This window comes from Leopardus geoffroyi, chromosome D4, assembly GCF_018350155.1.
Source record: "Leopardus geoffroyi isolate Oge1 chromosome D4, O.geoffroyi_Oge1_pat1.0, whole genome shotgun sequence".
NCBI classification, from domain to species: domain Eukaryota; kingdom Metazoa; phylum Chordata; class Mammalia; order Carnivora; family Felidae; genus Leopardus; species Leopardus geoffroyi.
The window spans coordinates 40,105,660-40,133,375 of NC_059342.1; the positions used below are offsets into that span (position 1 = coordinate 40,105,660).

A 27,716-nucleotide genomic window follows, 5' to 3' on the forward strand; every position below is an offset into this window, starting at 1 on the left:
ATAATCACAAGGCCCCGCTAACATACACAGCCAAGCAACAATAGCAAATATCCTTTTAATTATACAAAATGATCATCTATACTAAAATTATCTAAATACGCAGAACTTAAAGACCTTATTCTTTAGAGAGACCTCCTACTCCCTTATTCTAAAACTTAATTAAATGTACCACCACTAAAATTGTTATTATTTAATACAGAAGATTCAAGCAGTATGAAATGACATGAACAGGAAAGAAAAATTCCCCTTCTCCATCAAGGACTGTAGTCTTTCTCCTCTTTCTTCTACCCTACCTTCCTTCTTCACGTGTGCATGTGCACCCACACCCTTGTGCATGCTGTCGTTCTGTGTTGTCTACCTGTCTGCCTCTTTCTCGGTCTCGTCTGTGTGTGTGTGTGTGTGTGTGTGTGTGTGTGTGTGTCTCCCTCTCTCTCTCACACACACACACACACACACAATTTCAAAACACAATCCAAGCCCAAATTATGCACAAGATCAGGCTTCAATACCAACCGTATACACAAAACACAGAGGGTAAGATTCAAAAACACAAGATCAGATTCAAATCCCAGTTCTACAACTAAAACCAGCTGAATACTCACTTACTAGCTTTGTGCCTTCAGTAACTACTTAATTAATCTCTATTAGTCTGTTTGCTCCTCTACAAAACTGGGGGAAACTGTACCCACCTCATGTGCTTGTTTTGTGCATTAAAGTGAGAATTGGAACAACATGCCCACTGCATGGTGTTGGTACTTGGTCAAGTACTTAAAACTTGTTGCTGCCAACCACCCCTAGTAGCACTATTTGGGGCAAGTCTTACTAAGATCTAGTGTTATTCCTGTATACAGTGGGAAAAGCACTCCTTCCGATGGTATATACGACAATAACTTTTTAAAGAACCTTGCAAATTCTCATCATAATTGTTTAAAGTCAAAGGGAAAAAAGGTCCTTTTTCTCAAAAACTTAACATTCCCTTGAGAAACTTTAAAAAATTGAAGTCTGTTTTTATTCCTGAAAAGAAATGAGAAGTTAACATTTTTCACTTTCTCCCTCATTATCGTAGATATTCTTAAACCAAAACATACATATTGAAAGACCTCGTATGTTGCTTTTTAAAGAAAGTCACTCAACACTAATAAATAATCATAAATGGATTTGGTTAAAAGGGAATGTCAGATTAGAGTCCACTTTCTCAACCCCAATACATTCTCAAATTCACCAAGTTTGGTGTATATTTTTGTTGTTTTTTGTTTCCAATCCTCTGCACTTAAAGGAACCACATGTTAATAACTGTATGCTACAGCTGTTCTAACATCAGTGAACATGAACATTTCTTACCAAGTTACGCTTTTTTAGTGGAAGAAAGTAATAATAGTGGCAGAAAGAAAACATCAGTGCGTAGGAAGTAAGAAGTTCTGTGTAGAAACACAACTGCAGAAAAAGCCAATGATTATCTTCGCCAACACAATTGTTAATCCTGAAGAAAAAAATGAAAACAGAAACAATATTTTCAACTTTAATAAAATGTTAATCTTGGGGCTGGTAAAAATAAACACAAACAACTTCATATTATGCTTGACTTCCCGGAGATATGCTATCACCTAAACCTAAAAGCAAACTGTGCATAGGAAAAGCTACACTACAGATATGCCTCCTCACATTTGTAAAGCACTTTCTACTTGACAAAAAGGAAGTCCGTGGAGATGATCTGCCTTCAAGTCACAACCACCCAGTGTGGCAGGAAGAGCAGATGGCAGTCTCCCCGTTTCACTGATAGGGGAGCAGGAACAAAGGAGTTAAGACACTTGCCAGAGGAAGAGACAGTAGCCAAGAAAACAAGAGCCTTCTATATATCGCTCTTCCATTCCAGCATTCCAGCTGTGGAGAGCAATTCGAACGATTGGAAGCAAAAGAACTTAAAACCTGATGCTTTGACATTACTGCTAAGCATTCGCAATTTTTCTTACTTTTAAAATCCACCCTTAGTTGCTGGAAATAAACACATATCCAAAAGTATTTACAAATTCTCAGAGCTACACTTCCACCAGGACAATAGTGAACCATAACCAGGAAAAACAATTAACGTTATCATCATCCTAACATTTTCAAGGCTAATGCAAACTCAATATTTTATTGTTCCAAATTTATTTATCATACCCCAATTTTCAAAATATTTTACAATTCCAGCAGAAAACCCTAGTCCAGAACTATAATTTACTTTTACAAATGTTTTCATTTCACTATAGCATTATACTGCCATTGTTTGGGGGGTGGGGGGGAGATACAACAGGTTCAGTTCCTAACAAATTGTTGTTTTAAAGGTGTATCACTGAAACTACTTTTTAAAATCAGACATAGAATGAAATGGAAAACCTGCAGAAGCATTTCCTAAACTTAAGATCTCAGGCTTTGTAAACACGAGAATGCCTGGGTTTTGCTACTCGCAAGCAGGGCTTTCTTTCGCAAGCGGGAAGCGTGCTCGTGTGTGATCTCAAACACACTCTTCACCAGCTGTTGCTTCCATGACTTCTGCTCACCCCATTCTCCTCGTCCTTTCCAAATTTAAGACATAACTGCTATGATGATGGCATTCTTCTTAACCAGAGAGCTTTAAGAAACACTAAGGTACTCAGTCTATATGTAAGAGTCCTTTCAGTAACAAGCTATTCAGAAAGAGTAATCAGAGCCTGAAACAGAAAATCTCAAGGTGACCTGAGAACCGACCTCCAAATCTAAAGCTCTTAGGCAGTTACGATAATGCAGTTTCTGAAAATCTCAAAAATTCTCTTTGCTTCCAATTTACACTGTCCACTGCCCTTACCCTCTGACTATCTCAGCAATGCTCTACTAAGGAATTCAATCAGGAAAGTCCCTCAGTCTTTTTAAAGCCACTGGTCTACCCTCCTTTCCTACCTCCAACTCTTTCTACTTCCACTCTTCTTCCCACCAGGACTCTGAGAAGCTGACGAAAACCACAGAAGAAACCGACAGACAGACAGCTCACCCCAATCTCAAAATTTAGGTTAATAGCACATTTTTTTTGTCACCAAGTTAATCTTTATTCCTTAAAATAAGGAATATCGCTAATCTCTACAGGACCAAAACATCTCCTGGTTGATTATTTTAAAGCTTAAAATAATGCATTCCTTTCAAAGGAAGGACTGATATCCAACTGTAATTTGAACATGTATTACATATTTAATTAGTTAATCAGAAACAGTAGTCTAAAAAAGGGTATTCAGTTGAGTTTTTCAGTGTGATTACCACTTACCCAATAATACATGTTTTACCTAGCCTTTTCTTTTTAGTCTATTACTATTATAGTTGTAAACAGATCACTGAGGTTTAGAAATTCACTTGAGAATTAATCTGTTTAAATTCAAAGCATATTTTTTAAACATCAACTATATATTAATATACTACACTATCCCGTTAATGGAATCAGACAATTTTAAGCCTTTTTATATAGTAACCAAGTGCTTCTATCTAAAATGCTTTTTTAAAAAATGCTTTTATTTTTTTCCTGATCTCAGGAAATACTTTCTATTTAAATAATAGATTTATAGTAAAAATCAAATTTTCACTAAAAGCTTGGTAACCAACCTTAAATGATGCTACCAAAGTAAGTTATCAAAAAATATGGGGAACTCTAAATTGATCAGCATTGTCAAAGCTAAACTCCACCCTTAAGTCAACTATAGATAAATGCAGTTATAAATTTCAAAAGCCCATTGTGCAGTTAACTTTGTATATATGCATGTATGAGTGTACAAACATAAATATATATGTATTTAGATATATTTACAAAGTGCTACGCTATACTAGTTTAAATATTTATACAGAGATCCCATGCTAGGAAAACAGAATTAAATACAATATCTTGCTCACAGATTTTTGTGACAGCTTTGAAATGAGATACAATGCAGAATTCTCACAGCATTTGTTTTCAAAACGCTAGTTCTCAACTGAACCGTTTTTTAAAATATTACAAGAGAGCCCCCTATTGACCAAAAATGTTGGCAGTTCAGCAGAAGCAGTGAACTACCACTTGTACATATCCAGCATGCGTGTAATGTGCAAAATGTGCAAAATGTGCAAAAATGACTTTGAGAGTTGACAGAACCTGATAGAAAAGGGTATCCTTATTATCCTCACTAAAGGGTTTTTTTTAAAAACTGCATAACTTTAATAACTTTTGTTTAACTGCATAACTTTAATATAACTTTTGTTTAAATATGCTAAGTCCTATGATTTATTTTTCACCATCTCTTTCCTTTTTCTTCCTAAAAGTAAATTATCCACTTCTTACCACGGACAGTGATGATCCATTCTCCTCACGCAGTGGCCGCAGCGGCTACAGTGATGGGATCGCTTTGGTCTCATCAAATTACATTTGTTACATAATTCCCAGAACTCCCGTTCTAGAGAAGGAAATTAAAATCCATTTACTAAAGGCAAAAGAGTACTGCTGAAATTTAGCAACAACAGTTTAGAAGAGTTTATAGAAAGTCCTCCCTCTCTCTCTGATAGATAGATAGATAGATAGATAGGAAGATAGATCCAAGAAAATATTCTTCTTCTACATCTTCACTGTAAGAGAGTTTGACATAAATACTGCTGCTCTACTCTATTAAAGTCTTATTCTGTACACTTCTAATTTTAAACACTATAATAGTAAGACACTATTAGTAGTCAAACTAAATGATAGAAAGTAACGCATCTGGGTTTCGGATAAATTGCTATCAGTAAAATTTAATGACAAAACCCTAAAGTATAACCGCTTATTATATTTCATTTATTTTTCTTAATGTTTGTTTATTTTTGAGAGAGAGACAGCAAGCGGGGGAGGGGCAGAGAGAGAGGGAGAGACAGAATCCCAAGCAGGCTCCAGCCTCTGAGCTGTCAGCGCAGAGCCCAACACGGGTCTCAAACTCACGAACCGCGCGATCATGACCTAAGCTGAAGTCGAACGCTTAACCGACTAAGCCACCCAGACACCCCAGCAAATCATTATAGTTAAACAGAATTTTATGTAAACAAATTTATTTCTAGAAATTTTATTAACTAAAAAAGAAATAATGCTGAATCCTGGTTTCATAGACTAAGAAATCAAAATTAATCCTATTAACTCATTAGAAAAACAGAGATAGCATTCCCACCTCCTAGACTTTCTATACTTTAATATCAATAAATTCATTTGGGAGTGTTTATAGGAGAGGGTTGGAGGTATTAGAATGATTTCAGAAGTAAAGAAGATTATAAGATAATTACTATTTAATGGAAATAAGGGAGTTCTTTACAAAACTCTTTCCTACAATCAAGTAGCAATTTCTTTTAAGTTGTAATTAAAGAGCACACATTTAAGTTTTGTGCTAAAAACATTAGGTTTACAGAAATAAAGAGAAAAGTCATTTGTTTTCAGCATACGTCTTTCTAATGAGATCTATAAGAACTATAGGAAAGTCATCTACCAAGACAAATGCTTTATGACAAAGAATGCATCTATTTAATATTTGTTAAAAGGGAATTTTACAGAATTCTTAAACCTTTTTTAACACTTAGGTTCATTTTTTTCCAACCCTATGTTTATACTACACTCTAACCTTGTTAAAAGCCTGGGCATAGTAAAATTAACCTGACTCCAAATATTCAGAATGAATCATCAGTATATGCAAAGTATGACAAGCACACATATGACTAAATACCTGCTCAAGTATAAAGTTTAAATGTTTAAAAATGAAACATTTTAAATATGAGTAAAAGAAGATAATACCAGGTAGTCTTCAATTTTCTAAAACGATATCCTATTTTAATTTCATTATTTTAGTTTAATGACAAGAGTAAAATCAATACACAAGAATTTTACATAGTGAAGTATTATGAAAACTTCTGCTACAGAAGAAATCAATAATAATAGTATCAAATTAATTGTTCCAATAATATTGAAGTTGAGAAAGTATCTTTTGCATCAAAAATTTCATTTTAAAATAAAATCTTTTCACTTCTTACAGTTCTTATTTTAATGAAAACTTATGTGAGAGAGCAACACTAAAGTTTAATTTAGATACACTAGTATTCTTTGTGAGTGAAATGAAAACTAATTTATATAATATCACAAGCAGATCTCTCTTTTCCCACTTAGCCGCAGAAACAGCCAAACATCCTAATATTAAAAAACCCTGACTTCACATACTGCAAAGATTAGAGTCAGAAAGTAGACCCTCCCTGATGAGCCGATTTTCATTAAAAGACAACATAAAAACATTATGTCTTAAACCAGTGCCTTAAAATATAAATATGGCGTATTCATTATTGGTCATTTCAGCATCTAATACTTTAGACTAGTAAAATTCTTTCATAATTGAAATGTTGTAACCTCAGAAAAGAAGACAGCATTTGGCTATAGTCAGAGAAAGCCTGTAACTCTGGAGTCCAGACCACCGGTTGGCAAGCTATAGTCCACAGGCAAATCATGAGCTAAGAACGGTTTTTACAATTTTCAGTGATTGAAAAGAACAAGAAGAACTTGTGAAATGTAAAACACATGACATTTGAATTCCAGTGTCCATACATAAAGTTTTATTTGAACACAGCTAAGCCCATTCATTGACACATTATCTATAGCGGCTTTTGGGCTACAGTAGCAGAGCTAAGGGGCTGTATGGTCTATAAAGCTCAAAATATTTACTATCTGGCCCTTTACAGTAAAGAAGAGTTTGCCAATGTATGGTCTGGATCATACATTTGCTTAAAGAAAGAGTTGAGCTAAATTGGTTAAATTTCAGAAACTATACAAGTATCTAAAGTGAGAAATATCTTTGAAAAACTCATTTTCACACATATACACACCTATGTGTGAGGGGAACAAAGGAAAAAAACGCACTACTGTAAATATCTAGAAATTTAATTAAAGTATCATCTAGGTTTTGGCCTTGCATAGCAAGGGAAAAAAAATCTATCCACCTTAACCTATCCTACACCTATCCTACACATCTATAAACCATTTCTTGATCTTCTCCCTTTCCTTCTTTAAGGTTTATTCATGTTCAAATGTGACCTTGGAGACTGATATATTCTAAGGTCTGAAGACTTTTGCACTAGCCACCTAATATAAAATAAAAGCCTATGGGAAAGAATCAGAAGGCAAAATACAATTTGTAAGTGATGAAAATAAAAATTTTTAACTTAAAAAAAAGCCTATAGGAGAGAGAATCCAGTTGCTAATTTATGGTAGTTACAGAAAAATTGAAAACTGATTTTTTTCTTAAAGGAAATGTTTAAAGGATAAAAAATTGAAAGTGACTTTTTTAAGGAGAGAAAAATCAAAACATAAAACAAATTAAAGAAAATGAGTAAACCTAAGTAACCTAAGTGAACATTATCACATTGTTTTGCACGGATCCTCGTGTGTGTGTGTGTGTGTGTGTGTGTGCGCGTGTATGTCCGTTTATTATTTTTTGTTATTTACTTAAGTTCAAGTTAGTTAACATACAGTGTAGTATTGGTTTTAGGGGTAGAATATAGTGACTCCTCACTTACAAACAACACCCAGTGCTCATCCCAACAAGTGTCCTCCTTAATGCCCACCACCCATTTAGCCCAACCCCCCACCCGTCTCCCCTCCAGCAACCCTCAGTTTATCAGGGATCCCCTTAATGCTGTAAATGCATGAATAAATACAAGGGAAGGGGTTTTTTTTTTGGTGTTTTAATTATCCCTCAGAGAGAGGAATAACCTTCTATTTAAGCCTTTTAAAAGACTTACAGTCATTGAGAGGGCCTAATATGCGTTTCAAACCACAAAGTAATGTTTTAGGGAGAAAAATACCACTTGAGACTACCAAAATCAATGCAACATTTGGCTCTTCACAGAGGTTCCCTGACACAATCACTTGCCAAAGTAGAAAATAAATGACAGGAAGTGTCTTGCAGAGCTCCTTCAAAAAGCAATAGAAGAAATGCGAGGGGAGCAAAACTACAAGTGAATTCACAACCCTGAGCATTAATAGCATGTGCATCCCTATAGCTCAGGGTAAAATGTCAAGGGACATTATCACACAAACTTTAAATGTGCTACAGGGCAGCTCTACTCAAAGTGGCTCTACTAACGACAAAAACACTGAAGTCAAACATGTAAGATAAGAACTTGACGATCAAAACGTTTGAGGGGCGACTGGGTGGCTCATTTGGTTAAACATCTGACTTCAGCTCAGGTCATGATCTTGGGGTTTGTGAGTTCAAGCCCCGCATCGGGCTCTGTGCTGACAGCTCAGAGCCTGGAGCCTGCTTCGGATTCTGTGTCTCCTCTCTCTTCACCTCCCCTGCTCATTCTCTGTCTCTGTCTCTCAAAAATAAAAAAACGTTAAAAAAAAAAAAAAATTTTTTTTTTTTTAAGAAAATGTTCTAAAATTGATTGTGGTGGGGCACCTGGTTGGTTCAGTCAGAAGAGCATGCAACTGTTGATGTCTGGGTTATGAGTTCAAGCCCCACATTGGGCATAGAGCTTACTTACATGCATACATAAAATTGGTTTAGTAATGGTTGCACAACTTTGTGGACGTATTAAAACCATTAAATTGTACACTTTAAATGGGTGAATCACATGGCATGTGAATCATACTCAATAAAGCGGTTTTCTAAAAAGGTTGAATAAAATCATTTCATAAAACCTGAAAGTAATATAAAGCAATATTTATATATTTCAAACATGCATGTGATTAATTTAAGTAATAGAAATTGACAAATGATTTCATTTGACTATTTCATCTACACACCAAAAAGTTTAAAAGAATCAAATTCTGAGAAATCTTTGCAGAGATAATGCAACATTCTCTTATATTCAAACTGCCTCATATATTTAGAGGGTTACACTGACACTAAATTCGTTCTACTTAAAAAAAAAAACAAAGGGATGTAAAATATTTTGGAGTAATTCAATTAAAACATGGTTAAAACTGTAAAAGTTCTGGGGCTTACATTTCCTTTCCTAAAGAAACCATTTATATAAAACTGCTCAACCTTAAAACAGCGATGAGTAAATGTCACTTTTTATGGCCCCAACCCTCTGGTCATGCTATATTATTTTTTCACTGTTAAAATTCTGTATTTTTTACTAAGTTAAAACCAGATTTACAAAATAATCAGGAAATCACCACAAAGCACATGACGACCTCAATTTTTCCCAGAATCAAAGCCAAGGTGAATAAAGGGCTAAATTATTAATCTCTCTATAGATACATGGTAAACAAGATGATGGAGACAAGTGTTGGGATGTCACGGTAGGTCTTTAACAACCTGCTGTGTGACAGTCTACACTCTTGATTATTCGGTCTACCTCCCTCATAAAATTGCCACGAGGATCAGATGAGAGGAGATAGGAAAAGACTCTGGAAACATTGAAATATGACGAATGTATTTTTTTTCAACTGGGCAAAAGATAAGTCTTCGGAACTCAGGGAAGAAAAACAGGCCACACGTCAACCGTGACCAGATAGGACGCAGACATCCAAACAGCAGCAGGATGCCACGCAGTCCTCCATCACGGGGGCCTGTCAGCTAAAGGTAACCCGGCGGTTTCATAATTTGTTTAGCATTCTTTTAAAACCAGTGTTTTTTAAATTTTTAATTAGCTGTCAATTGTCTTCAAATCCTGAAATTTCTCTTAAAAACCAAGATTCTCTGTTTTCTCTTTAAAAATTCTAAGATCTAAGAATACTGGGCCTACGTGACAATTTCACTGTAGCTGAGTAGTGGCTGCTGTCTGTGGATATGAGATTTTCAAGTTCCTTTTTGGCCCCTTTGTCTGATTTGCAGTATCTGATACATGCAGGCGTGTGAGTGACCACTGCAAATTAAAGATTTCCTAGGAAATGGGTCATGGGTTAGGAAAAACCTGCTTCTCTAATTTTCTGGAAACAGTGGGTTTTAGAGTTGAAGTAGGCAACACATTTATCAAGATGTTAGAGAACCTTCGGTTTGGGCTGGGTGAGAAAAGAGGTTCTGTACAAACTGCAGACTGTCACCCTCCCCCCCGCAAACACACATGCACGTGTGCATGTGTGCCCACAGACCAACCTGATGGTGACACTGTTTCTATAAGTTAATAGAAACAAAGTATTTGACACAGTTCTCAGAAACTCTCACAGCTATGTAAACATCAGTGTCATATCATTCCCATTTAATCATCAAACTTGCAAAGCCAAATATGTCCCTCAATGACGGGCCACAAAAAACAACAACCAGGGACTTAAGGAAGATTCTTTAAGTGACTTGTCACTAATCTAATTTCAGAAGGAATTAATAGGTTCCCCAATTTTTGACACACTGCAATCACCTGGGATCTTTGAAAAATATTGATACCTGGTTCCCACCTCCAGACATTTTGATTAAATTAACATAGGTGATCAGGACATTGAAATTTTTAAAATCTCAGATCCCTGCGGATTCTAATGTGCAGCAAGTTTGGAAATCACTGAAGTACTAGAAAAAGTATTCTGGCTCTCTAATGTAGAACAAAGTCCTATACATTTCTCATTAGAAGAAAGTACAGAGAGTTCTCAAAGCTCATAGGGCAAATGACCAAAGAGTGAAACTGAGGAAAGAAGGTAAGCAAGGGTCACTATCCCCAGCACGCAATAAAACAAGCAACACATTTTCAATTCATTTTTGAGGTTCGAACGGTTATCATGCAATAAGCTGATCCTAAATTACCTTCAACTGACACTAGAATAAAATCTGTCAAATTTTTCACTGAATTGTTAGAACTTGGAAAAACACAGGCAATAGTATTATTAAACCACAAATATTGACTCTAAGCATTATTCTATTTATAATATCATGCACGAAGTGAGGGACATGATCAAAAAGATCCCTTTATGAAATAAAGATATATCAGGTAATTATATATCACTCACCAGTGTTTACCCAGCATCTACCAAATGACAGAGACAGGCACTAAGGATACAGCACCGAACCGACGAAGAAAACGAAATAACAAATCTACACCCTCACACAGGCTATACAGATGTAGTGTGGGAGGAGAGAAAAACAAGCAAACAAGTAAGCTACACAGAAGAGTCAGAGAGTGGGGGATACAGGAGTCAGCTGGCATTTGCAACTATGAAGAAAGAAATCTAGAACGGAGACAATTGAGAAAAGACTTGAGAGCTCGTAGATGACATGTAATTAGTATATACTAAAGGCTATAAAATGCATTCACAAAGATAATAATGCAGGTATAGTCAAATTGATAAATCTGAAGAGTATCGTACCTCCATGTGGAATCTTAGGGTTCTCAGGGAGTCTTCCTGGGTCAGTTATTGAGGCCCTCACTAAAGCAACCAGACAAAATATGGCAATGCCATAGAATACTTTGAAATAAATAAGAAAGTTAAGTAGGTAAATGAGGCATTTATTCTTCAAAACATTTTCTCAAGAAGCATATTTAAAGTTTAAATGTGTATTTTCATTAATGCCATCAGGATAATTTTCAAAAACTAAAATGGAAAAGTTAAATGATCAATTTCATTTCATTCATCAAATAATACTGCCACGAGGACTTTCTCAAACGTATTATCTTTAAATATTATTTTGCATAATAACTGACAAACTTGTTATAAATCAGATTTTTTAATTAACAAATTCCTTGTCAATAATGGCATAAATGAATGGGTTCCCTTTTAATTACTACATGTACTATATGTGACAGAATCAAAGCAGCATTTTAAAACCTATCCTACAATTAAACTTTTTCATGCCTCCAACTGGCTAGCTTCAAAATTACCTTGAGTTAGTGACATTCGATTGCTCCTTTCAATAGATCTTAAAATATTTACATAATGTGAAAATAAAGAATCTAGAAATTTTGAGTTTTTAAGAGTAACTAGAAAAATAGCAGTAAGGAAAAATAGATCCATTCATTATAATTCTGCCTTTTAAATGAATAAAAAATAGGCATTTGGCGGAGGTGGGGGCGGGGCTGTGAAGAGAAGGCAATGCACCTGTAATAGGAAACTTGGTCTGAGCGCTAACCCCAGGGCTGACTGCATGGTACCGATCGGTTTTATCCCTTGTACCACAGAGAGCGTATTACCCACAGCACTTGTGAGGTCGAAATGACATAATGTGCAAGGTAACTGTAAATGCCATCCATGTACATGTAAAATATATCATTTTCAATCTTATTCTTTTCATCATAAGCAAGCCAGCACTAAATGAACTACAGCAGAAAATCATCATCCAGAAGTTCAAAGTGTTATCATAAACAACATCGTAATAATTTTTTCATCATGAAATTCCCATTTCTGTAATATATACCATCTTCATTCTAAAAACTCCTTCCACATTTGAAATAAGTACATAATAGAAACACATTAAAAATACACAGACACACACAAAATAGCAGTAATGCGCCAGTCTCATTTTAAACAAAATGACCTTCATATGTTTTGCAGAGTTAGATATGGAGATGACCACATCTATCTAACCCTGCAAAATAGAGAAAAGCCAGTCTTTTTAAAACTTCCATAATTTAGTAAATAACATGAATAACACCAATACTAAAAGAAAGGTTATCATAGTGGCACTATACTCCAAATACATTCACAATGAGAAAATTCTTTAATAGTATAAAGAAATAAAGATCAGAAACTTACTTATTATTAATATGCCTGGAATATGTCCTTCTTCATAGTGAGGAAAGAGGACAATTTTGGGAATTAAGACAATATTGTATAACCAGACAAAGACAATCAAACCCATGCAGCACCAACCATGTGGGTCAACAACAAAGTGAATCCGGAGACCCATTTTGCAGTCCTACAACTGCCTGCCAACCCACAAGGAAGACGACCCTAAGGAGAGGTAAGAAAGAAAAAAATTACTTATATAGAAAAAATTATTTGACTAAAACAAAACTACATTCCTGGCAACTATAAAATGACGTGGAGTTTTCTTTGCATATTTTTGACAAAATGAAACACACTGGAAAACAGAGAACTTTCAGGACTTTCAAGTTTCATCATAAGTTTCACATAATTTAATTCTGGCTCCCGCTATGAACTGCTATCATGGGAGCGTAAACTGGCAATACCTTCTGAAGTTAAACACAAGTCTGTCCCGAACCCCGTAATTCCATAGGTTAACCCAAGAGAAATGAGACACAGGTCAAAAGATATGTGCCAGATTTTTTAGAACTTTTAATCATAACACTAACAGATGCTCACACAAGTCAAAATAGTGGTCATCTTGTGGTGGGAGGGGTGTTTACTAACTAGAAAAGGACATAAGGGAAACTTTGAGGGGCTAGTAATGTTCTGTATCTTGACCTAGGTGGTGCTTCAAGGGTACATACACATGTAAAAATTCACGGAGCTGTACACTTAAGATTTGTGCAATTTAGTTTAAGTCACAATATAACACTTAAAAAATAATTTTAAAAAATTTTAATGAAAAGCGAAAAGGAATTACAAATTGCCAAAAATATTTAAATTCATGGAACAAAGCCCAACTAATCTTCTTACTATCAACTCAAGAAGACTCCTGTTTAAAATGCTGGCAAGGATGTGGAGAAAGGGGAACCATCTTGCACCACTGGTGGGAACGCAAACTGGCGCAGACACTCTGGGGAACAGTATGGAGGTTCCTCAAAAAGTTAAAAATAGAACTACCCTATGATTCAGCAATTACACTATTTGGTATTTACCTAAAGGATACAAAAATACGAATTCGAAGGGAGTACATGCACCCTAATAGCCAAACGATGGAGGGAGCCCAAAAATGTCCATCGACTGAAGAACAGATAAAGAACATGTGGTGTACATACATATACAATGGAATATTACTCAGCCATCAAAAAGAATGAAACCTTGCCATTTGCTATGACACGGACAGAGCTAGAGTGTATTATGTTAAGCGAAATAAGTTAGTCAGAGAAAGACAAATGCCATATGATTTCACTCATATGTGGAATTTAAGAAACAAAACCAAGGAACGTGGGCAGGGGGGTGGGGAAGAGAGAGGGCAACAAACCATAAGAGACTCTTAGAGATAGAGAACTGATGGTTGATAAGGGAGATAGGTGGGGGATGGGCTAGAGAGGGCATGGGTATTAAGGGGCACTTGTTAGGATGAGCACTGGGTGTTGTATGTAAGTAATGAACCACTGAATTCTACTCCTGAAACCAACATTGCACTGTATGTTAACTAACGAGAATTAAGTACAAATTTGAAAAGAAAAAAAAAAAAAAAAAAAGGAGACCCCTATTTAAATGGGGCTTTTTTCATATGAGTGTTAAAAATATTTATGGTACCAAAAAAGTGATGTAAAATATATCCCTACCTTAGTAGATATAATTTATAAGCTTAAACAATAAATTACTATATAAGGTCAAGGGGGCACCTTTTATAGAAAATACAATGGAATAACACAATAATAACCAGGACAATGTTTCTCAAACCTGTAAACAAACCAGAATCAACTGAGGAGCTTTTTAAAAATACTTATTCACAAGCCTCATTCCAGATCTACTGAATCATAATTCCTTATGGAGTAAAGCTCAAAAACCAATAAAAGGGTTTAAAATGCTCCCCAGGTGTCTCTGATAGAGCTGACCGATATCGAGGAACAGCTGATCCAAAAGCTTCCCTAAGACTTCAACGTTAGGGCAAGGAGTTGAACTCAGTTCAACAAATTTATTCACGGAGCCTCCACTCTATACAAGTTATTATAGATACAGTGATGAACGAGACATTGCCTTTGCTTAAAGAAACCAATAGCCTAGTGGGGGAAAGAATCATAAGATTTAATAGAACATGCTAAGTTCCAGAGATGTGGACAAGATGTCACCAGAGGCATAGAGGATGGAGACTAGGTAAATGAGGGCAAGACTTCCTGTAACTGGTAAAATATGAGTTCAGTTTTAAAAGATGAGTAAATGTTACCCAGGGGCGCCTGGGTGGCTCAGACGGTTGAGCGTTTGACTCTTGATTTTGGCTCAGGTCCCGATCTCAGGGTCATGGGATTGAGCCCCTCGTCAGGCTCCACACTAAGTGTGTGGAACCTGCTCAGGCTTCTCTCTCTCTCCCTCTGCCCCCCTTCCATACTTGCTCACTCTCTCTCTCTCTCGCGCGTGCTCTCTCTCTCAAAAAATTAAGGGGCTCCCAGGTGACTCGGATGAGTGTCTGACTTTGGCTCAGGTCATGATCTCATGGTTTGTGAGTTCAAGCCCCAGGTCGGGCTCACTGCTGTCAGCCTGTCAGTGCAGAGCCCACTTTGGATCCTCTGTCCGCTTCTCTCTCTGCCCATACCTACTTTACACTCTCTCAAAAAATTAATTAAATTAAAAATTAAAAAAAAAGAGAGAGAGAGAAGTGACAATACTGCAAACAGAAGGAAGAGCAGGAGGTATAGACGACAAAAATTGTAGGCAGTGTTACAAACTGCCATCACAAATCATAAAGCTCTCAGTGGAGAGTGATGAGAAGTAAGGGGCTACATCATGGCATAAAGACGCCATGTTACAATGCTGAGACTTCATTCTTAGGCACTGGAAAGCTACTGAAGCAAGGAAGTTAGCCTAATGACATTTATACTTAAAAAAAAAATTATCGACGCTCTAGTGTCGAGGATCAAATTAGAGATCAGTTAGGCTAAGAAAGGGCAAAAGCCAAAATTAGGTTTGGAGAAGAGATCAAGTGAAGAAACAGTTACAACCATCCCAGTAGGTTTTACTAATTGAATGGATATTAGGAGTTACAGAGGAGAGAGTCCAGATTGACTCCCAGATTTTCATCCCTTACTATCATCAGATGAAGAGACTCAGGGTACCACCCCTTTAGAGGTCTTGCCAATGTTCTTTAGGAAAAAAGATTTAGGATTAGCTCATTTTAAAGTAATACCCTGATCCTCTCGTCCTCAGAACATGCAAATACTGGAGCCACAGGAAAAAAGGCAAGAACGCAAATATAACACAACCCAACTGTTTAAATCAGATCTGGTGGAAATTAGTCCTTACGTATGAATTCTAAAATAGGAAAAAGTGTCCAGGCCCTAAAAAAGTAAAAGTTGAACTCCATTACCTTTTAATTAGAAAATTAAAAGACCTATCAGGATCATTAAAGTGAGGAAAGTCACAGAGTACACTGGGTATCGTCATTTTAAAAACCGAAGGAGTTCAAATACAAATGGTATGCTGTCTACGTAGTTAAAATGAGAAACATTAAAAAGAATGTTTATTTTTAAAGTCTTGCCAACCATCAAGTGCTAAAAGAAATGACAGAAGGCTCTGTTTCTCAACATGTTCAATATTATTAACTTCATGTACCTTCTTTCTTGCAATGTTTCAGTTCCATTCGGGACTGGAAAACAGACCATGAATTCCAACAATTACAGAGAACAGGATCCTTTCATTACTTATTTCTAAATTTATTAATATTAGAAACGGAAAAGCAGACAAGCCAGCAAAACAACTAGCAGAACTGTTACTCATTCATTTTTTTGAACTGTCTGTAGTCTCCTCTACCAGAAAATAATACATTTTTTCTTGCAAAAGATTTCTCACAACTGAAAATACTAGATACTGAAAAGTACAGTTAAATGTGTCTTTTCTTCCTGCATGTAAAAGATACAGACAACAAGCTCTAAAAGAATAAGCATCCCCAAGGAAAAGTAAGCCAAGGATAGACAAAGAAAACAATGAATGAGATGGTGAATGTTTTGTTTTTTTTTTAAATACCTGATAAGCGAAAATTAGTGCCACATAAGCCTTACAGCTAGACTGTCCAGAAGCAAACAGCAGTCTTCCCAGAGCTCCAAATCAGGTTCCAACCAGAGACACGTAACTGGCAGAGTTGTAGGGTCACTCCACTCGCTTAATATCCACCAGGCGTGGCTTCCGGCTGAACAGAAACTATTACGCATCCTGACCCACAACCGAACTGAACACACTGCTGCTGTTCGGTCTCCAGGGTGGCATTTGTAAAATACTTTCATTAGCTAGAGATTCGAACATGCTAATTGGTACATTAAATGGTGAGCTCATGACTCAAACTTTGATGTAACTTAGTAGACCTACTGGTACTTCAACATTTTTGAAGATTGCTATCTGGTAACTCGACTTGAGTGCCGTGACTAACTTCAATAATGATGTAAATTACTACCGCACAAACTTTTTTAAAAGATATTATAATTCAACTCTAATAAACCAGACTACATAAATATTTACAACACTCAAACCATTCTAGTAGGAAACCACCTTTCTTTTCTTGCCTTTTCAGGCAACTAAATTTTACCATGTATTTTCCTCGGGAAGAATATTCGAGTCACTCGGAAAAGAAAGGGATTTGGAAAACTATTATATGACAGAAAATGATAACATCAAAATGCACATTTCAGAAAATGATAAAAATTGGCCAAAAGTATTTACAGGAAATCTAGAAATGTGAGCTCGAAACTTCCAGTTTTATAGGACTCTCCGCCTCAGCCACTGGTCTTATGACTGTTCGTGAATATGAAAAAAATATTCCTCCTCTCATTCCTCCTATCCGAAATGGCCCTATTATTTTGCTTACTTCTATTTCAATTCAAGTCATAATTCAAGGTCAATTTGAATCTCACTCTCCCTATGAAATTTTTCCTGTCACCTCAGTTCACAGTGATTTTTCTCTTCCAAATGCCAAATAAAAAGCAAAAGTAGTAAACGAAAATAGCAAGTGGTTTTATAATCTCAGAATGAGTAAGACCTTCACAAACAAGACCCGTAAGTGAAGCGTAACCACATGAGGATTAAAATTTGTGAAGCCTAAAACACACCAAAGACGAAGTTAAAAGATACAGCATTCCTTTTAAAAAAACATTACAACAGGGCACCTGGGTGGCTCAGTCAGTTAACTGTCCATCCAACTCTTGGTTTCGGCTCAGGTTATGATCTCACAGTTCGGGAGTTCGAGCCCTGCATGGGGCTCTGCACTGATAGTGCAGAGCCTGCTTGGGGTTCTCTCTCTCCCCCCCTCTCTCTCTGCCCCTCCCCTGTTGGTGCCATCTCTCTCTCACTCTCTCAAAATAAATAAACATTAAACAAAAAGATTACAACGTATAACTGGTAAGAGGCATATGAAGTAAATACATAGAGAAGCAATTCACAAAGGAAAAAAATTCAGTGGCTAATCATTACTGATGAGGAAAATGTGAAATAACTAGGCCTATTTTTCATCCCTTGTATTTAAAACCTTTTAGAAAGACGGATTATCCACTCTTGAGAGAGCGTACAGGAGAGGACACTCTCACCCATTGCTGGTATGCATGTAAACTGATACAATCATCTTCAGAGGGCAATTTAGCAGTCTCTATTAAAATGTCAAACTCTTTGACCCAGTAGTTTATTTCTAGTCATAGCTACCAAGGTACTCATCAGAGTGTAGAGGTAGATGTACATTCGAGGTGTTGTACACAGTGCCTTTCGTAATCATAAAGATATGGCACAACTTCAATGTTCACGAAGAGGGAGGGGGACGGTCAAATAAACTATGAGACCTCCAAGGTTTAGACTATTTCCAAGCTACAGACTATTTCCAAGCTACTGCAATTTTAATTTTTTTATGTTTATTTTGGAGAGAGAGAGCGTGAGCAAGGGAGGGGCAGAGAGAAGGGGGGAAAAGAGGATCTGAAGCGGGCTTCTTGCTGACAGCAGAGAGCCTGATGCAGGGCTCAAACTCCCGAACCGTGAGATGGTGACCTGAGCCGAAGTCAGATGTTTAACCGACTGAGCCACCCAGGTACCCCCAAGCTACCACAATTTTATAAGAAAAAAAGAAAGGAGAAAAGGAGGTAGATCTAGATCGGCACATGGCTACCCCCACAAAGTGCTGAATGAAAGAATGCAAGTTATATGAGAAAAAGCTTAACAGTGGTTTCCTGGAGGAGAGGAGGATAATGATAGACAAGAAAAGGCATAAAGGGAACTTTCTGGTTCCCTCATAAAGATCTCTATCTTGATAGGAGTCGGAGATACACAGGTTATGAATTTGTCAAAAGTCAGCAAACGTACACTTAAGACTGGTGCATTTCATGGTACGTAAATATGCCTTTTAAAAAACCCTATAAACCAGGGGCGCCTGGGTGGCTCAGTCGGTTAAGCGTCCGACTTCGGCTCAGGTCGCGATCTCACTGTCAGTGAGTTCGAGCCCCGCGTCGGGCTCTGGGCTGATGGCTCAGAGCCTGGAGCCTGCTTCCATTCTGTGTCTCCCCCTCTCTCTGCCCCTCCCCCGTTCATGCTCTGTCTCTCTCTGTCTCAAAAATAAATAAAACGTTAAAAAAAAAATTAAAAAAAAAAAAACCCTATAAACCAATACTGAACTCTAGTTAATGATACACAGGCTGAAGTATCGGGGAGGGAGTGGAAGAAATGTACTGATATCTTCAATTTACTATGAAACAGAGCCAAAAAAAAATAATAAAGTGGATTGTCAGATGGACCAAGAGATGGATGAGCATGTGACAAAGCTTAATAAAACATTAGTTATATTATCTAGGTGAGGGATATTCAGATGTTACACTATAAAATTTTTTCAACTCTTGTGTTTAAAATTTTTCAAATGTAAATGTTACAGGGGAAAGCAAATTACAGAAAAGTTTGTACGGCATTATTGTTTTTTGTCAAAAAAAAATATAGGGGTGCCTGGGTGGCTCAGGCACTTAAGTGTCCGACTCTTCATTCCGGCTCAGGTCATGATCTCACAGTTCATGAGTTTGAGCCCCGCATCGGGCTCTGCGCTGACAGCATGGGGCCCTCTTGGGTCTGTCTGTCTCTCTGTCTCTCTCTCTCTGTCTCTCTCTCAAAATAAATAAACTATTTAAAAAATAACATGTGTGTGTAAGTAAAAAAGTATAGAAGAAAACACATCCACCAACCTGTTAACACGAGTGGTTATCACTGGGCTTACGAAGGACACAGTAGTGAGAAGAAAGCTCTCACTTTCTATGTATGGATTATGGGTTCTTCTAAGTTTATTAATAAACATATGTACTTATAAATTCTTTTCCACCAACTGAAAAATAAAGAAAGCTGAGGGAGTCTGATTAGACACCACAACCTTATACACAAAATATTTAAGTCTCTCGTTATCACTATATTTATTACCCTTATATTAAATGGTTTTAAAATTAGTATTTTTTTAAATGTAGTGCAGAAGCATCAGCTGTAAGCCATATCAGATTTGTAATTCAGAAAATGTTTTTGAAATTCATATTACGTACAAATTACTTCTCTCATGGAAAAAGAAATTTCTTATTTAAGAAAATGTCTAACTAAAATTTAATATGAAATGTTTTAAATAAACATAATGTAACTACAGTTATCTTTTTTTAGAAATTTTTTTATAAATTATTTAATGTATCTAAACATAAGACTTTAAGAATACTAAGACACATAATACAGAAACATATTCCCACATAAAATTAAATGTAGACTTACCAATTGGAAATTCACCAAGATGTGTTGTAATTTTTCTGGTACTTGCATTTAGAGGTTTTATCTTGATTCATTCTTTTTTTTAATTACATCCCAACAAATGGATCTCTCCTCAATAACCGTTCTCCATGAGAATCTATTAATGATTTAACAAATAATGATCTCTCACAAAAGATAAAAATTATAAGCCTCTAAAATATTCTGACTGTGAAAATGTCAATTACAAAGGTGTTAAAGTCAGAAATAAGAGAACTCCATTTCACCTGACTTTGTTTTCATTTCCCACCCCATCTCCCCCAAAATGTGCACTTGATTTCCATCATACGTGAAAGTTCTCTCTTTTGAAACCACCCAGTTCCCATAAAATCAAATTAGTATCCTGTGTCCAACATTTGGGCTTCATCAAACTCTTGACCGCAAAGCACAAAATGACAACAGATTCTGAGATCACTCATGAGACAAGATGCAATGTAATGTCTATCAAGACGTGAGGCTAGAACTATCCAATTGCAACTGATTAACATAAAATGAAGAGTTTAAAATAGAAGCAAGTTTTAGTTTAAAATGCCGTAAGGAAAAGTTATCCTCCTATAATGAACCGTTAAGAGAATCAACCATAAAAGTTAGCTTCTATAGTTCAAGCTTAAATAATAATACTGTAGAGAGTTCTAGATAATATACATATACCAATTCAGTATTTCACTAATTCAATTAACATCTATTGACTACACATTATGCCTCTGCACTGGATACAGATAAAAAAGAGATGGGCCCCATCCTCAATGGAGACGGACTAGTAAACAGACAAGATCGATACCATGTAAGACAACATAAGATAGGGGGCAAGAGGGCAAGAATGCATCTCCTAGAAGATGAGTATTGGCTCATGGAACTTTTTTCAGTTATGTGAGTATTTATGTGCATACAAGGTGGCAATACAGAATGCATTTCTCATGGTAAGTTGCCATCAGGAAAAGGTTTCTGGAGAGAGTAAACGTGTGAGTTAGCGCGTCAAAGAACGGAGGCTCTTCTGACCACGGGAGCAAAAGAAGCAAAAGTACAAAAGCAGGCAGAGAAAACCTTAGTAAAGTGAAATGCCTGGTCATTGAACATGGAAGAATGACGTAAAACATGTTTAACCTTCTGAGCACACTCAACTCCAAGAAATATACTTCATTACAACACGAGTACACACAGAAATATAAATGTTTGACACTCTGATTATATGAAATACAGGACTGAAAAAGTCTATTTAATATACGTGATGTACTCCGCTACTGTTCTTCTATTTTATTCTAGTTCATTTTAAATACATACATAATTCTAGTCACAGCCCACTCAAGTGATTTCATGACCCACAAGAAACGAGTGATCTCAGTGGAAAACACTGTTAAACTATGCCAATGAGTCTGGACTTTGCACTTAGCAGAGTGGGAAATCACTGTAGGATTTCAGGGAGAAGAATACCATGATGAAGTCTGCACCTTGGAAAGAAAAGCCATGCTATGAAGAATGGACTTGGGCGGATGGATAGTGCTCCAAAACTGACTATAAGCTACTGGTCACCCAGGTGAGAAATGAGGGTACATGATAAGGCCACAACAGCAGTGACTTAGAAGGGGGGTGCGGAGAGGAGGGGGTGAAGAAGGAACACTTAAGACAGGAGGCATGTGGAAAAGGGCAGATTAAGAATTTAACGAGTAAAACTAGGGCACCTGGGTGGCTCAGTCGGCTAAGCAGCCAACTCTTGATCTTGGCTCAAGGTCCTGATCCCATGATTCGTGAGATCGAGCCCCGCGTCAGGCTCTGTGCTGACAGAGCAGAGACTGCTTGAGATTCTCTCTCTCCCTCTCTGCCCCTCCCCTGCTCGCATGTTCTCTCTCTCAAAATAAATAAATAAACTTAAAAAAATTTAATAAGTAAAACTGACAGAACTTGGTGATCAATTGGAATCAAAGAGCAGATTGTAGGATGGCTCCCAAGTTTTCCGCTTAGGGACTATGTAAAGGGTGGTACCATTCTCCAAGACAGGAAATAAACAAGTTACAAGTTTGTTAAGCATACTGCTTACCAAAGCAAAAGGAAACTGTTACATACTGAGGATGTGAAAAATACACAAAATCATTATCATTTCCATCCCCTGTATAGATTTTTGTAACTGTATTTTCTCCCAGCATCAATTACTCTGTGGTCCGTGATTGTCAGATTGTCAAATATAATTTGTTTCTACTCTGACTTTCTGAACTAAGCTAAGAATGGTTTCCTTGCCTGCACCTTTGATTTTTAGAGACAAAATAGGGGAGCTGCTACTCTAAGAGCAAATGAACGTATTCATCTTCCTCTAGAAAAAAATCTCACACAGAATTAAATGTGGTACAACAAAATGTTCTGAAACATGGCCTAAGTCAATAATGCTGCTATGGCTCGGATTCCAGGGTGGCTTCCTAATGTTTCAGCAAAACAGTACTTCCTGTCAGTATTATTAGGTAATAGCACAAGTCAACCGTCTATGAGTCAAACCGCAGTCATTCACTGGCTTAGACTCCAGGACACCTCCTACGTTTACAGTTATTACAGCCACCCTGCAGCCAGAGATAGCATCCAAATGGGATAAACATTTTATCTAATTCAACAGTCTCACTGACATCACGGAATCAAATCTCACCTAAGAGGGACAGAAACAATGCTAGGCTTAAAACTTCAGGTAATTTTGGGATAACAAAGAACGTACCAAAGTTTCATAACTATAAAGGGTCCTTAAATATTTTTAACATTGCTATTTCTAAAAGAATACAATAGGGATGCCTGGGTGGCTCAGTCGGTTAGGCGTCCGACTTCAACTCAGGTCACGATCTCGCGGTCCGTGAGTTCAAGCCCCGCCCGCGTCGGGCTCTGGGCTGATGGCTCTGAGCCTGGAGCCTGCTTCGGATTCTGTGTCTCCCTCTCTCTCTGCCCCTCCCCCGTTCATGCTCTGTCTCTCTCTCAAAAATAAATAAACATTACAAAAAAAAATTTAATAAAAAAATACAATAAAACTTCCCACAGAAAGTTCCCAAGAGAGATGGTTAATATGTGAAAATATAAAATTTAAACTTATAATTGCTTTTTTTAATTTTTATTTAAAAATATTTTTTAATGTCTATGTATTTTTGAGAGAGACAGAGGCAGAGTGCAAGCAGGGGAGGTACAGAGAGAAGGAGACACAGAATCTGAAGCAGGCTCCAGGCTCTGAGCTGTCAGCACAGAGCCTGATGCGGGGCTCGAATCCACCAACCGTGAGATCATGACCTGAGCCGAAGTTAGACGCTTAACGGACTGAGCCACCCAGGCACCCCTAAACTTATAACTGCTTCTGAAAATAAAGTTACAACTATATACTTTTAAACATATTTATACAGACATTTAACTTCTGATGTTATCTACTCTGAAAATTGGCCACATTAAATAATTCTACCTAAACTATCAGGCTATAGCTGTCTCTAACAATTAGCCAATGATGTAATTCAATTTTTTAAATACACATAGGTATTCAGTCTATTTCAACAGCGTAGGAAATTAACCCTGTGGGGAAACGAAAAAGAGAGCCACATTCAAATTCTGACACAGCTTATTAGCTCTCCAGGCTGCAGTTTCTTCTCAAGCTTCAGTTTAGCCATCTGTAAAATGGTGATAAAAATAACTCCTGGAATTGTCATCACGCTTAAATGAGAACTGCCTGACAAATGAGAAGGAACTCTCAAAATAGTAACTTGAAAGGGGAGTGGGGATAGGAGAGGAAGAGAGACAAAAAGAAGTTTTACTTCTAGTCTTGTAAACTCCAGATGTTTCTGGGTCCCCATTTTTAAAAATCGAGTCGTGATACAACTTAACCACGCCCCAGCTCTACTTCCTCTAAAGCTAACATCTGAGAACACTTGTCAAAGATGAGCAATCTCAGGAGACCCAGCCGCTCAGCTGGCATAGTACTAGAAGCATAGAGAGAAGTTTTCTTTCCACGTGTTGGCATGAGGTCTCCTCAAGCAGAAAACCGAAAACAGAGATCTGATCTCAAACAGAGAGACTGAACTAAAACCTGTAAACCCAATCTCTTTGGGCTGGTAAGTTAAGGACGGAAACATGGGAGCAAATCAGGACCCAATTTCAGAAATTAGTGAGGAATGAGTTAGTGAAGTCGGGAACTTTGACTCAACGCTGAGTTCTCCAAGAAGACTCTGTGAAAATGTGGTGGGCAGAGGTGTCAAAGCAGAACACCCTTGCGCCATCAATGGTCTCACGAACCCGCTTCTAGAACAGGTCTTCAAATCACTCCATTCTAGGCAAAACTGAACATGAGCCATTACTCCTCTGTGTACCTGCTTCATGAGTGAGAAATAAAGGTAAGTTAATATCTCTATTAAAAATATTGCACTACAGGGACACACTTCATCAGAATCTCCTAACAGAAAGTACAAATAGCTCGGAAGGTATGGACGATATGAATTAAAGAGACCAAATGTTGCTTCAGGCAGTACAAAATATCGGCATGGGCATCTTCACGTAGGAAGGCAGGGATGCGGGAAAGGGCCAGGAAAGACAAGAAAAGAATTGGAGTTGAATGCAGAGCAGGGACGGAAGACAACAGATAAGCTTTGACTTCAAACATGGCACAAGGAAACCCTTCGGATACAGTAAAAGCCAGAAATGAACCTAGTAAGTTCTTCCAAGGGGGAAGGGAAACTAGCTACTTACCCCTAGCACCCACTACACCAAGATAGGTTGAAAAAGTAAAAAAACAAAAAACCCTAAATCAGAGGTCTTTCACACCAAGCTTTACCAAAGCAGGCTCAGTTTAACACTAAAAGACCAAGTGCCTGGGTGGCTCAGTTCGTTAAGTGTCCAACTTTGGCTCAGGTCGTGATCTCACAGTTTGTGAGTTCAAGCCCCACATCAGGTTCCTCACTGCTGATGGGGAGCCTGCTTGGGATTCTCGCTCTCTCTCCTCTCTCTATGCCCCTCCCCCACTCACGCTTTTTCTCTGTCTCGAAACTAAAAAAAAAAAAAAATAGTAACACTAAACGAGAAAAAAAAAATCACTCCTGACTTGCTTGAAGCTGAACACCCTGCAGTAGGTTAGGTTTCATTCCATAATTATGGGATAAAAGGCTTAAAATCAGAAGCCTGGTTGAGATCACACCGAGCGTGTTGAGTTACAACTACAATAAAATTAATCAGTGAGTGGTAAAATACTAATTTTACCTAACCTGCCCTTTTGTGGAAGCAGTAACAAGTAGATGGAGAGAGCAGATATCTGCTCAGGCTCTTAAATGAGGTTAATCTACCGGAGGGAAAAAGCACAAATGGGAGACGTAAAAGGCCAACGACAAACTTTGGAAAAGTCCCATCTTTTTCCTAGGGTACATCAAAAGAGGGAGAGAAGTAAATAAACTACCATCACACTAAGGTATTTTGGGGGAGATAACCCCCAGAGAGAGCAGTGCAGAGAGAGTACGCACATCTGTGAATAACTAGGTTTATTCAATTTACCAAAGATGCTGAACCAAAAAAGTCACTATGCCGCCTACAAGAAAAACTGGGGGTTTTCCACCTTTTCTTGTCTTTTACCTGTGTTTTTCACGGATTCAAAATAGTTCAAATATTTTCAACTTTAATAAGACGCATAAATGCACTAATTATTCTACTGGATGTTAAAATGCCATTTATATTTAGTGCACTCGAAAAATTGAATCTGAGCCCTAATGTTTTACTAAAGCAATATAAAATTCCTTTATGCCTTAATGTAAAGTAAAACTGAGCTTAGGGAACAAGTCCCCGGTAATAAAAATGGCTTTTCCTCCGCCTTCCCTGTTATGCCTGTTAATACTGATACGACTATGAAGCGTTCTACGCTGAAAAAGGCTGTATTGACTCACACTCCATTTCAATCCCAGAAAAAAGCTCCATGGAGACAATACTAGACTTCTCAATTAGTTTCTTCACTAATACGTGACATTATATTATCCACGCACTCTTCCACAGGTTCGGAATCAATCCCTATGAATTACAGAAATCGGGCAGTGGGCAAATAAGTAAAAATTTTGTGATTCACTGATTATTACTTCTTTAGAATCTACCTGTTAAGCCGGTGGTTACATGGATGCATCTCAAAATGCATTTATTTTATTAAATAAAATACCCCAGAGATAGGCAGTGTGACAGTTACCATCATTTAAAATACGCTCTGTTTCATTTATTCCAATTATAGCTTCTAAAGTATGTTACATTTAACAGAAGGGACCTGATATAATCCCATTGTTTTACATCCCCAGTGAGGAATTCTAGAACTAGGCCACGTACTATTCCAAAAGTATGGAAATATATATTTAGTTATATTTTGATATAATTTTACCAATACTTCTTCAGGTATATGCTTAAAATGTGCTTTTAACATGCATGTTAAAGGGTTTTAAATTAATTACAAACGTAGCATATGCCAAGTAGTATGGGAAAGCTAAAATGAGCCTTAAAGAATTTAGCCTAACTCCTTAGTTGTATAGCTGAGAAAACACCATGGGTCACTGGCCTATCCATGACCCCAGAGCTAGATTGTGCCAAGCAATGGGACTAGAATGTAGTTTTTCTTTCCACTACACTAAATCTCATTTAGTTCTTTCCTTCCCATTGATTTCTCACCTCATCTCTTCTTCAAAAATCTTTTTGGCCATTAAGAGGTTGCACAACTAAAGCAAAATAAAGCACCGCTCTGGACTTCATCTGTAAAATCTAAAGAAATGGAAGGATTTAACAAGACATTACACAAAAAAGCCAGGGACAGCACATACCAGGCGGTCGGTCATCAAATGATAACTATTATTATTCATTGTTATTATTACTACCACAAGGAAGGTAGTGAATTCTTTTTAAAGGTTACATATTAGCATCCTAGGCTGAGGATCCATTTGACACAACTTGTGCTTAATTATCCTCAGTCGTCTTTCAGGCTGTAACTTTACACTATGATTTATGACCCACCCACAATGACCTTGATTCCCCGCCCCCCCCCCCCCCCCCCCCCCCCGTACTTTTATGGACTGCTATGCTGCAATATTTTCGAGTAATAACCGGTCAGGTTCTCTCAGCCCTAGAGATACAGACATCCTCCACTGACTGACTCACAAGGGATTTTAAGATGTGACCCAAATATAGCTTGAGAAACCACAACTTTAAATGGACTCCCCACTTAAAATCCAGCGACCTATTTATTATAGCGAAT

The 27,716-nt window shown here is 37.2% G+C and overlaps 1 protein-coding gene across 9 annotated transcripts in view; it reads right to left on the reverse strand.

The window, feature by feature from the left end:
* ZDHHC21 (zinc finger DHHC-type palmitoyltransferase 21) overlaps positions 1-27,716 on the reverse strand; it is a 69,634-nt gene that overhangs the window by 40,657 nt on the left and 1,261 nt on the right. For 2 of the 9 annotated variants that reach the window (XM_045470457.1, XM_045470451.1), the window contains exons 2-7: positions 20,471-20,603; positions 19,909-20,045; positions 12,656-12,853; positions 11,273-11,371; positions 4,313-4,424; positions 1,342-1,480 (exon numbers count right to left, since the gene is read on the reverse strand). In XM_045470457.1, the coding sequence (XP_045326413.1) occupies positions 1,342-1,480; positions 4,313-4,424; positions 11,273-11,371; positions 12,656-12,809 (504 nt within the window). In that variant the 5' untranslated portion in view covers positions 12,810-12,853; positions 19,909-20,045; positions 20,471-20,603. Of the gene's footprint in view, positions 1-1,341; positions 1,481-4,312; positions 4,425-11,272; positions 11,372-12,655; positions 12,854-16,735; positions 16,930-19,908; positions 20,063-20,470; positions 20,604-27,136; positions 27,227-27,716 lie in introns of those variants that run through there. The other 7 variants (XM_045470454.1, XM_045470455.1, XM_045470456.1 and 4 more) reach the window with 7 other exon arrangements.